General features: G+C 39.4%; 1 protein-coding gene across 2 annotated transcripts in view; it reads left to right on the top strand.

The window, feature by feature from the left end:
• Positions 1-12,329, top strand: part of SNTG1 (syntrophin gamma 1) — a 206,273-nt gene that overhangs the window by 99,117 nt on the left and 94,827 nt on the right. For both annotated transcript variants that reach the window (XM_036830508.1, XM_036830507.1), the window contains exon 11: positions 11,154-11,192. In XM_036830508.1, the coding sequence (XP_036686403.1) occupies positions 11,154-11,192 (39 nt within the window). The remainder of the gene's footprint in view (positions 1-11,153; positions 11,193-12,329) is intronic.

The raw sequence follows: 12,329 nt of genomic DNA, 5'->3' as shown, positions 1-12,329 counted from the left end.
ACCGCTCCAGCACTAAAATCAATCCTGATTGATAAGCAGAGAGAATTTCATGTAACATTTCTACTAAGGTTACCTACTGACATAAAGGGATCTCTTCTAGTCTAAATTCTTCCATATATATCCTATGCATGCATTTCCTTTATTGGAATGGAGTATGCTGCTTGAAATGTATCACATGTGTGTGTGTGTGTGTGTGCACACGCAGACAGATATAAATATATATGTATATGTAATATGCTTCTATTCTTTTTTAAAAGATTTATTTATTGTTTATTTATTTATTTTATTTATTTTTGGCTGTGTTGGGTCTTAGTTGCGGCATGCGGGATATTCATTGTGGTGCGCGGGCTTCTCTCTAGTTGTGGCGTGCGGGTTTTCTCTCTCTAGTTGTGACGCCCAGACTCCAGGGCGCGTGGGCTCTGTAGTTTGCGGCACGCAGGCTCTAGTTGAGGCGAGTGAGGTCAGTAATTGTGGCGCGCGCACGCGGGCTTAGTTGCCCCGTGGCACGTGGGATCTTAGTTCCCCGACCAGGGATCGAACCCGTGTCCCCTGCATTGCAAGGCAGATTCTTTACCACTGGACCACCAGGGAAGTCCCAATGCTTCTATTCTTAGCGGTTCAATGAAAATTACTGTGATCTTAAATAAGAATGATTGCATATATGAGATTTTCAAAATACATAACTCATATTTTATTATGTGAAAGAGAATAGACTCTTTTCCCCAAATGTTTGTATCAATTGAGAATGCTTTCAATAACAAATTAGAGAAATCCTAAATACTGATAGAGTAAATAGTTGGGTTTTTCCCCAAATGAAAAGAATTGTGGATGGTGGCATCTGCTGGAAACCACCATCCACCCAGAACCCATCCTCTGCCTACACTCATTATTGCTACTATTATCCTCTACCTTTAGAGTGTTGGCTTTTACCTTATGTTTGCCACCTCATGGTAACATAAGGGCTGCAACAGTTCCAAACATCACTTCAGTGTTCAGAACAGGAAAGAAAGGGGAAAAGGATAAGTAGCGCCAGCTACATTTCTCCCCTTTTATCAAGATAAGAGAAAATTTCCCAGAAACCCTTTACTGGACTAATAATGCTCACTTCTCCTCCTGAACTCAGCCCCATGACGATTCTGAGGGGTGGGTGGCCGGAGAGTGGGGTGGCTAGTCTCTGCCTTTTCTAGTGTTTGTAGTGGGAAAACCAAGAAAGAAGACTTGTGAATGGCTTTTGAGTCAGATAACCAACAGTATCTACTACACTGCTTAATACTGAAAACATATTAATTCTAAAAATGATGCATGAACAACCCACACCCCTGTGCTTTTTGTGGAATGGTCACAGTCCTTCAGGATTCACACACACACACACACACACACACACACACACATTTCATCAGTCATTTGAGTTCCTGCAGGAGGTATTTCAGCCATCTTCCTATATTTTACCCATTTACCTGCAGGAGCAAAAAACATTATTTGGGAGTCATATTTAATCCGTAGAATTCTGCTATTTTAGATGGCAAACACTTACAAGTTGAAAAAAGGGAATTTTTTTCCATAATACCGTTGGTTGTGAAAAGCTAAAGAAGAAACTTCTATTGTGTCTGCCGCATTAAAAAGACTCGACAAAGCTTGTAGGTGAATTGAAAGTCATGACAAAAGAAAGCCTAGCAGAAAGGAGATTTACCAAAAAGGAACTGAAGTCTGTGATCAGAGGTTGCAGCGTGTGGTTCTGACAGGCATGGGTGTCACTTAAGGAGACTTCTTCTTCCTTTTTATAACTGCTGATTTTTCTGAGTCCCTAGATGCACTTTAGTGTAGTGTGTTGTTTTCTGCATTGCTTCTCCTCACACACCAAAATGCAAACTTCACACATGCAGATGTCAACCAAAAATGGGTTACAGAGGGTGAAATCAGACAATGGCAGAGTCAGTCAATAAATCAAATCAGAAGAAAAGCAAGGGCAAGTCTGGGCATTATGTTGTATGCATGTGTAAAATAACCATCCTACTTTGTCTCTTAGAAAACTACTCACCAACAGTTAAAGTTCTTAAACAATTCTTGATATTGGAGAATATTAGCTGATATTTACTTGCTCAATCCAGAACGTCGGCTTTGATGTCAACTATAAAGCACGGTCATAAGCAAACAGGCAGTTTTACTGGACAGCTTCCGTGCCAACCCTGGTCCGGTTGGGCTCTGCCCTCCTGGCCCCTTTCCCGCCTCCCCTTTGGGCCTCATTCTTTCTCTTCTTCCGACTGAGCATTCCCGGCCCCTAATGTTCCAGGGGCCTCAAAGCCACAGGCGCTGCACAGGGGCCCCTGCCCCGACACCCCCACCCTTCTACCACCCCTGCCCAGGCCTGGACTTCAACGTGGCCTTGGTCGTGTGCATAGTGACAGGAGCTGACCGTCCTGGGCCCACAGCTGCTCCCAGGCCGATGGAAACTCCACGGGAACGTAGGGTAATTCCTCCCCCGGGGCATTCCTTGTCCAGTGCAAGTCAGGTGGCAGGAGGAAGCAAACTAACAGAGGACTCGCCCTTGCTCACTGGATGAACCATCTGGAAACGCGGTGACTGCACGAGTCTCTGAAGGCGGGTCACACTTGGTGAACAACCGACAGCGTTTGATGAGAAGCTCGGGCCCACGGACCGCTCACCAGCTGATGCCTGCTTTCTGCTGCCCGGCCTCCCTTCCCTTCACCTATGACTCTCGCCTCCTGAGGACTGTACATCCTCTTCGGGCTCTGTTCCTCGGGAGGTGAGACCAAGGGCACCGAGCAGTGCACGTTCCCCCCAGGAGCGGACGTCGTGTGGAGGAGAAGGGCACTAAGTACGCGGATGAAAGGCCCGAGGATGTCACGCAGGAAATCACTGGGAGTTTGCAGTGGCTCCACGGAACGTGTCTTAGAACTGCCGTCTTCTGAAACTGAGCTTAACAGCCAGACCTGAGGGAGCAGAGACAGCTGCAGGCCTCTCCCGAGGATCCAGGCTGGGTTCTTACCGTCCACACTGCACGTTCCCCTCCTGAGGAAGCCTGACTAATAATGTGGCAATGATGGGACCTATTCTCTCCACCTGTGGCCAACACCGGCAGATAAAACACATCCCGTCACTGCCTGCAACCCAGGGTCCCCACTGCCAGGACACCCCACCCCCGGCCAGGGTCCCTCCCGCTCACATCTGCTCAGGCATTGTGCGACCTGCTCTAACACTCATGCCAGAGACATGCTTGTTTTGCCAACTGTACCAGATGGTTCTTGAGGACAGGGGTCTCGTGCCCTTGGCATTCCCTTCACGTCTGACATACAGTCATTTCTGGAGTTTAGTGAATTCATGGAAGAATAAGTTAGCTCTGAACAAAGAGCTAGACATTTATAAATGGCTACAACCTACTTTTAGCTTTAAGGCTTCTAATTCACAGTAAGATGGTGTGTATGTGTGTGTTTGTGTGTGTGTGTGTACTATATATACTATGTATGATATATACCATATACATGCTAATCGTAAGGATGGCGACAGGTAAAATTGAAAAGTTCTTGTACTAGAAAAAAATAAGAAAGTTCACTTGGGTATAACACTGGGTGGTCATCCTGATGGACTCTTAATAGATAGGTTTTAAAAGCAACAAGGCAGGCAATTACATTGTACCCATGGGCCTGGGGAATAACCAAGGTGGCCAGGGCATAGAATCCATAGTCTGAGAAAAATGGATGAAAAAATTGAGCTGAAATGTGGGCTCCTGAGGCGGAAATCATTTTTGATTCTTCCCTTTCCCGGTGAAGGCAGTTGTATCAACAGCTGCAGAATGGATATATCGCCGTGATTCACCCACACTAACATCATGTGTCTTCGGGAGGACTTATATCTACGGAATAAAGATCCGCCGGGTCCTCACACATCAGCTAACTAACATTGGCCACAAATCTCCAAGGAAATTGGGGGACCGTTTCTTGTTTCCATAAGAATTATTTCCTTGGATAAATCTTCAAAATTAATTTTCATGGGAAAATATACCTTGTGAGCAGGGTTCTGCAGCACCCATCCTGAGAGCACATCACTCATCAAAATTGACGTGTACATGAGGTTGAAAAAGTGAAAGAGCAATAGAATTAGGATACAATTTTTAAAATGTAAGCCCGTCACTTATCTTTAAACATTTAATTGGAAAAAAATCCCTAAAGACGTTTAATGTAGGAAGAGAAAAACATTTTAAAAGAATATTCGAATATCCTATGTATTTTTCTTTTTGTCTAAAGAGAATGTCAAAAGACAACATTACCGCTTTTTAAGGAATTAAAAAGGAATTAAGGAATTAAAAAATAAGAGTGATATTTAAAACAAATCGATGCTCCTATTACTCCAAATTTTATTTTTAATAAATTAAATCGAAACAGATCTTTATTAGAACCAGTTGTGTAATTATTCTCAGTTTAACAGACCTGCAATAACTAGACTTCCTTTAAGGGGTTTCCATCATTAACATTCAATTAAAGGTTTTCAAAGAAAAAGAGGGACACATTATCATTCCCCCCAGCATTCAGACAAAGTGAATATTATTCCTTAAAATACAGTTCATAATATTTAAGCAGGTGCTCACTTTTGATGTTGGGTAAATTATAAAGTTGTAGAATTATCATTTTATTTTCAGTTCTTGAGTGTAAGAAATATAATCTGAAAAACACTTGTAATGTGAGTATTCAATGCCTTTATACGTGTCCTTCAAGTTTTTTAAGGGGAGTCGCAAATTTTAAATTTAATTTTAAATTTAAGTTCTAATGAAAATTCTCTAATGAAAAAGCTACTGGATTTAAATTAAACTTTCAATAATATAAGAATATACTATTGCATATAATAGAGTTTTAAAATATTTGTTTCTTTAAATAAGACTTCATTAATACCAAAGATTCCCATAAGAAAAAAAAAATCACTAACAGAATAAAGTAGGAAGGCAAAATAAATGGTGAAAATGTTTGATAAAATAAGATGCATCTTTTTCTTAATATTATTTAACATCTACAAAAGTATGTAGATGGTATGCCGAAAGTACTCTTCTCAGTAATAAATTGTAAGAGCTTGAAAAAGAACTGTCTTTTCTATTCCATTTCATCCAAATGTGAAGATTCTTCTCACGTTGGGTTTTTAATGTGTTCTTTCCCTTAAAAAATTATTCAAACTTCTCTTCCTGCAAGAGTATATCTATATTATTTGATTTTTATATCTGTTGGGCATATTGTTTCCTAGAAAATCAAACACTAAACCCTATTTGCCATTTGACGTAATAGAGTTGGTAAAAATATATTTTAAAATATGTGCTTTCATAATAATTTTAGACTTTAGGTATTTATTAAAGTTCAGAAGAGAATAAAAATGAAAATGTATTGCAATAATAGTGGTATATTTATTGCTAGTGTTCTTATTAGTGTATATGTTACATGTATATTAAAATGTGTACTTTTGTTGACATATATAAAATAAAATTACCATCTTCTTGTGTAGATGGTATTATCCTTTGTTGAGTTAACATTTAATCATGGGCATTTTCCTAGCTACATTGAATGGACTAATAGGTATTTTGCTATTTGTTTAATTCCTAAATAATGAATGGATTATTATTTGACATACACATCATTTAAAATATATATATCATTAATGTAATAGTGCCCTATGAATTTTCTGGCATATTAATTTGTAAAAGGTTGCTAATTATATCTTAATATAGGTGTCTAGGAAAAGAATCAAAGATTCTAAACATTCTTTAGTCTCACAAACTAAGATTGATGTCTTAATCCAGCTGAATCAGGCGGGGCTGAACCTTCTGTAAGGCTCTGCTTCTGTTTCTTCTGCCCCAAAGGTGCAGCCCACCCTCCCCGCCCGCCCCAAGCCTGGGGGCTCAGAGCATATGTCTATTCCCCGAATACATCTACCTACCCCCGGGCTCTGACTTCTGGCTTCTCTCTCAGCACAGATTTACAAAACTCTGGTCTGTTTTCAGAGGTTCTCAGATTAATTTTTTTAGCCTTTGCCCTGTTCAGATTCAGACTCCAGCAACTGTCTTGAGGTGAAAAGCAGTGTTGTGTTTGAAGCCGCACAGATCTCACGTGTTGCCCCCGTGAACCCAGGAGAAAATACATGCTCTGCTCCTCTGTCTGTCCACATGCTCTCCGTCTGGGCGTCTGTCCCCGAGCCTGCCTAGTGGCCCTGAGCTGTCAGCTCGTCATCTCATCTCCGGAACCTTAGCCATGCCCACCCTAGTTACAGCGGGAGCTCTCAGGAGTCTTTAAACAAAGTGCTTTTACTAGGTTTATCTTTCCATTTCCGCTGCTCTCAGTAGGAAGGTTGATGTGCCTCAGGCCACCCCATCCTGTCTTAAATACGTGTGCATTAAATATGAGTTGCACTGGGAGTTTGTGGGTGATGCATTGTTTTCAAGTATTAACACCATTTTCCAGCTTGTTCTCTATTCAAATTTAAAATACAATCTTTATCATTAACTCAGTAATATATATTTTAGATTCAATGTTAACTTTCTATCAGAAGTCATTGTCACAATTAGTTTGGCAGGGTAAAACCCCTGTTTTAATGATTGTAATTCTGTAATGCATTCAAACAGCCCCCTGAGATTAACCTTAAAACACCTTTGAGTGTATTTGACCTTTTATTCTTGATGGGCCCATAAAGGTCTAAAAATAGTTGCCACTAGAATAACCCACCAAATAATCTTTTAATTTGGAAGAAATTTGACATTCAGAACTGGATCTATAATTTCATATTAGGTTGATTGTATGAATTTTATTTTTATTAGGTTGATTAAAAGCATTTTGTTTTATTTCTCTATTTTTTTTTCAAATTTAGGGAAGACTTGATTTGGAAATAAATGTATTTCATATTCAGACACCTTGAAATCACTAAGTCATTTTTTAATCTAATTGTCTTGGGTATTATAATACAGTAGATTATCTTTCCATTAATGCCATACAAAGCTGTTCTTTCTAATGGTCATACTTTTACATTCTATTTTACCATATTAATCTTGGCTATAATTTTTAATGTCACTGTTACACATTAATGATAAGGGTAATTCTCATAGTCTCTTGTTAAATGGATTTATATGTTTAATTTTTAACCATGGTATTTGTTAATTTGATATAAATGCTGATTCTATATGATGTAAAAAACGGCATTATTTTTTCTTTTACTTATTACATTTACTTTACCATTATTTTTATTAATTTGGGATTACATTTTTAGAAAAGTTTTTGCATATCTTTGTAAGATTAATTATTTTTCTTCTTAGCATAGCCATCCCATAGATGTGTTTCTATAAATCATGTGTGCTTCACAAACATGTTTTTGTGTTTAGTTCTCACTGTCTCTGAAAGTTAATGTCAAGATTTACATGTTGAGATTTGTCATAAACAATTAAATTTCCAGAATTGAATTTCTCATAAAAGTAGAACACTGGTGTTATATTTTGGCATAGCAAGAATATGTCCGGTCTTAGTACCCACTGTTCCCTTTAGTCCAAAATATGTATTAATCTAATGATTGGCCATTATTTTTGCATTTCTGTTAATTTCACTCATGTGGAATCATTAGCAAAGTGGAATAAATTGGGGTTCTTTTCAATCATTACAAAGCTCTGAGGTGGATACTAAGAAAGAGGATTAAATCAGATCCTAGTTAGAAGAATTCAGGATGGCTGAGCCAGTTGTAGATTTTCGGGTCAGAAAGGCGAGCACCCCTGGGGGGCCCCAGGCAAGGGCGGCAGCAGAAGGAGTAGGGGCCCCGCTGTGATTCAGGGCTGGGCTCCGGAGGAGGTGGGTCCAGCACAGGACACGCCCCCCGGGACAGCCGGCTGTGACTGACGGTGCTTGTCGGTCACGTGGGCACAGAGGGGCGATGAGGTGGAAAAGACCTTCTGCAGTCAAGGGTCCTGCAGCAAGGGCAGGGCAGACACAGCTGGACCCACACACAGGGCCCAAGAGAAGGTCACCGGCCACTTCTGCTTGGGTGTTCATGGCAGACCTGGTTCTTGGTTATGCAGTCCCGGAGCCAGGCCTGCGGTGTCACGCAGACCCGGGGTGCACCACCTTCTGGGGTCATTTAATGCTATTTAGTCTCTGTGCACCTCAGGTAAACGTACAAAAAAAGAAAGAAGACTCTTGCCAGGTGAAAAAGTGCGAGGGAGACAGAGGGAGCGAGGGAGGGCAGGAGAGAGGGAACCAGCAGGTGGGCAGGGTTTGGGGGGCTGGTGAGGGCAAAGCCAGAGCCAGGCTGTACCCCGAGTTCTGTACAGAGGGGACCCCGCCCCCCCCTCACCCTGCGGAGACCACGTCCCCGTAAACTCCCTGCGGAGAAGTTCCTCCCGGGTGGCCAAGCATCACCGTGGTCTCTGATGCTCTGAAAAGTGTGGTCCCACTGACGTCTGCAGCTCACGGCTCAGGAAGCTGCGTCCAGTCCGCCAGCGTTGCTAGTATATTCTCACCAGCCTCGCAGGCGGGAGACATCGCGGAGCCTCTCCTTCAGATGGAAACACGTCCTCTGGCTTCAGCTCTCCCATCATTTGGAAACCACCCTTGACATGGGGCTTCCATGAGCCCCGGGGGAAGAGTCCAGAGCTCTCTCCGCTGGGACCCCCAGACTAACTGTGTTTTTCTGTGTCCAGTCCCTCAAGACTTGACCTAAGGTGGCAAGTTGCAGGAGCCCAGATCCCTCTCCCCCCTCTCTCTCTGTATTTTTGTGTCCACCGAGGAACTAGTCTTCCTCTGAGGTGAGAACTTGCTTTTAAATCATCACCATTCTTTTCCTTCCCATTATGGTGTAAACTCTAGGTGTCGAAGCCATTACAATTACTATAGACATTCAAAGCTAGGAATTTAGATTTTTTTTTTTCTTTAGAAGTAACTTGCATTCAAGACTAGGTTAGAGGTCAAATACAAGAGTTTGACTCTGTTCTGAGATATTCTGTCTCTTCACTTGTTAAACAAATATTGATTTTGCCCCTACTAAGACCCAGGCCGGAGTCTAGGTGCTAGAAGTGATGTATTTAATGAAACAGACAGAAATCTATGACCTTGTGATCTTGTTTTCTGGAGAATCATAATACAAAAATAAGTTAAAATAAAATAAACAGTATTAGATAATGCTAAGTGATAGAAGGGAAAAATCAGAAAAAGACCATTTATAGCGGTGCACCGCCTGACGTCTTTACCTTGCTACCTCTAAGCAAGGGTTATAAAGAAACCTCCACTTTCTTCTTTCTCGTTCACACCATGATAACTTAAAAGAATTCATTTGTTTTCTTTTGATCCTTTCACCCATTTTAATGAAAAATTTTGTTCAGGTTACTGTTTTTAATCTCAATTTAAAATTGTTCAACATATTGTCTGGTTGGACTCTGTGAACCCAGATTAGCCACATTGTTCCCACCCTAAAAACCTAGAGCTGTATGTTATCAATGTGTTATGTGAGCGTGTGTTTGTGCTATAAATCAGAAAATAATCTGTCTAGTTCATTTAGGTACTGTGATTTTCTATTTAGAAGGAGATGTTCCAGTATGATTCAGAAAAAAATAGAAATCAGAGCACGATGTACTATTTTCTTGAACTAATCGGGAGGATCCCATTTAAGCAGATTTAATGGCAGAGGGTTGATTTTGAAAAACAGTTTTCATTGAATGCCATTTTAAGTAAATATTGTGCAAAGAAGTGTCATTTATTTAACTTCAGTCATACATTTTATGTCATTCATAGAACTAAAGTTACATGTTAGGGGAGCTAAAAAATACAAAGCTAGATAGTACTCGCTCTAAGACAGTGGTCCACGTAAAATGCTGGTAGAATTTTATAGCAATCCTTAAAAACTAGGAAAAAGCGTAGTTCCACAAAGTATTCAATATGAATTTCTTGACTGGTAGTGAAACATGCTTAGGGGTCTGCTCTTCTGTACCCATCTGCAGACTATCCTGATTTTAGCTGAAGGCACCGATAGTTTTAGAGATTTCCTTCACTGATTCCTCACCAGAGCAAAAACTACTTTGAAATGATTGTAGCAATGTTAGAAGGATATGGTATTTGTGCATGACCCTGCGGAGATCTCATCCCTATGCTCAAATTTTATTTTCTTTCACATTTTAAGTGACATATATCCTGCCAGTAAGTCTGTTCTCGTACATGAGCCATTTGACGCTTCTCCAACTTTGTGCCTCACGTTCATCAAATTTCCTCTTAATTCACGTTTATCAGTAAGACAAAGGGAAATAAAACTAAAAAAGGAAAACCAAAATAATTCAACAAAACATATTCTAAGTGAAAACAGTCTGTGTTTAGTCTGATGTAAGAGTATATCACACAGAGAGCATCATTTAAGCTTCTCTAGAAAACCGATGAAAAATAATAATTGGTTTTAATTAGTAAAAATTCTGTTGAACAAAGATTTTTTGTATTATAAGGTCATTTGTCTAAATCTGATAGTCATTTTCATTTGGCTTTTAAAGTTTGTTTACATGACTTAATACAGAGGAAACTCTTTCTCTGAAGACTTATTTTAAATTCTTATGACGTGCCAATAAATTGTCTTAAAGTAAATGTTTATTTTATTTGAGGTCCTGACTAAAATTATTTCGATACATGTACATTATCCTTTAGTGTTTGAATATTCCATTTCTTCTGTTCTCTTAAGTGTTAAAACAGATCGAGTATAATATGATTTCAAAGTGAAAAAATAAATTATAAAAAGTTACTTTAGGGCCTTCCCTGGTGGTCCAGTGATTAAGACTCTGTGCTTCCACTGCAGGGGGCACAGGTTCGATCCCTGGTTGGGGAACTAAGATCCCGCATGCCACACGGCAAAGGTACTCCATATTCTCTGTAGATTCTCACTTAACATTTTATGGAAACATAGGCTTTTCATTTCTCATAAAGAGAAAATTAGGAGATGGAAATCTTTCCAAAATGTTTCTATATGAAATTTGGGATAATTTTGATAGTCAAAATTTAAAAAAACTTTCGTAATTGGTGTTAGATATGCAATGATTTTAGTAAGTCAATGTAAGTTATCAGTTTACATAAACTCACTAAAAATAGATTCTCATAAAATTTGGGGGATCTTGTGTTGTTCTCACTTTTATTGTTTATTTATTATTACAGATTAGAAAAATCAACAGAAACTTTCCTGTAAACCAGCAGGTAAGATGGAGAAACACTCGCAAAGCCGAGTCATATGTTTCTTTCTTTTTATCTATTATGTTAATAGAAGATAATCTTGATTGCATCTAGTTTTATGTGGAAATAATTGATACTATCATTTGCCATCTTCAGAAAAATACATAATTTATTAGATTTCTTTCATATTATATAATATACCTGGTTTTTCTAATCATACTAATAAGAAAAGCTTTTGATCTAAGTGAATTAAGTCAAAACTGTTTTGACAAAACAATTATATTTATTTGAATGCAGTGCTGAAGAACTTTGACAGCTATTTACATAAGACAGTTTTACTGTATCTTAAACATTTCGGAGACCTATGTTTAACTGACCTAAAAGGGAATTTTCAAAATTGGCTGATAGTGTTGAAAATGAGGCTTAAATTAATGTGTGGAATGAAAATAATGTCCGATTAATCAAGCTAAGAATTTAGTTGACTTATTGGGCTAATAATTGATGTTAGAATAAAATAATTGATTATAAAAATAACTGGTTCCACTTATACTTTTATTTTGCTAAACTTAACTTTTATTGCTTCCATAAACATAATATAAACATTAATCAGAATAAGAAAAGGAAGCGCAGGTTCAGCTTGTGGACTCAGAGTCACCCTGTCTGGCCTGTGTGACAGTGGCAGGGAACCCATGTCCGGACACAGACTTCTGACACTTGACATCAACCTCAGTTTGCAACCGCTGATCAAAATCTAAACACCTGCGATATCGATTCATAAATGGTACACCCGGCACAAGTTAATTTCCATGGTAAAATTTAAAAAATAATCTTCAGCTTGTCAAAACTAGGTTGCCTTTCTTATCTAAGCCTCAGCTCCCTCATCTGTAGCATTTGTGTAAGTCTAACTATCTCACATGTTTATTTTTGAAAAGTAAATGATAACAAATGTAAATTTCTTAATATATGCCATTACTTGCATTAGTGTATTAAATGTTTAAGTGTGTTCTTTGCAGTAGAGAATTTATGTTCTGGTGTAAGTTGTATCGTTAACGATGCCCAGGCTGCCCGCAGAGCCGCGTGTGACCGAGCTAGGAGCGAGCAGAGCCTTGGAGAGCGCGCTGGGCCTACAGCTCTGACCTGTCTTCCCCTGGGTGCGGCCCC

This window comes from Balaenoptera musculus, chromosome 17 (genome assembly GCF_009873245.2).
Source record: "Balaenoptera musculus isolate JJ_BM4_2016_0621 chromosome 17, mBalMus1.pri.v3, whole genome shotgun sequence".
Lineage (NCBI taxonomy): Eukaryota > Metazoa > Chordata > Mammalia > Artiodactyla > Balaenopteridae > Balaenoptera > Balaenoptera musculus.
This window is presented reverse-complemented; position numbering and strand designations above follow the sequence as displayed.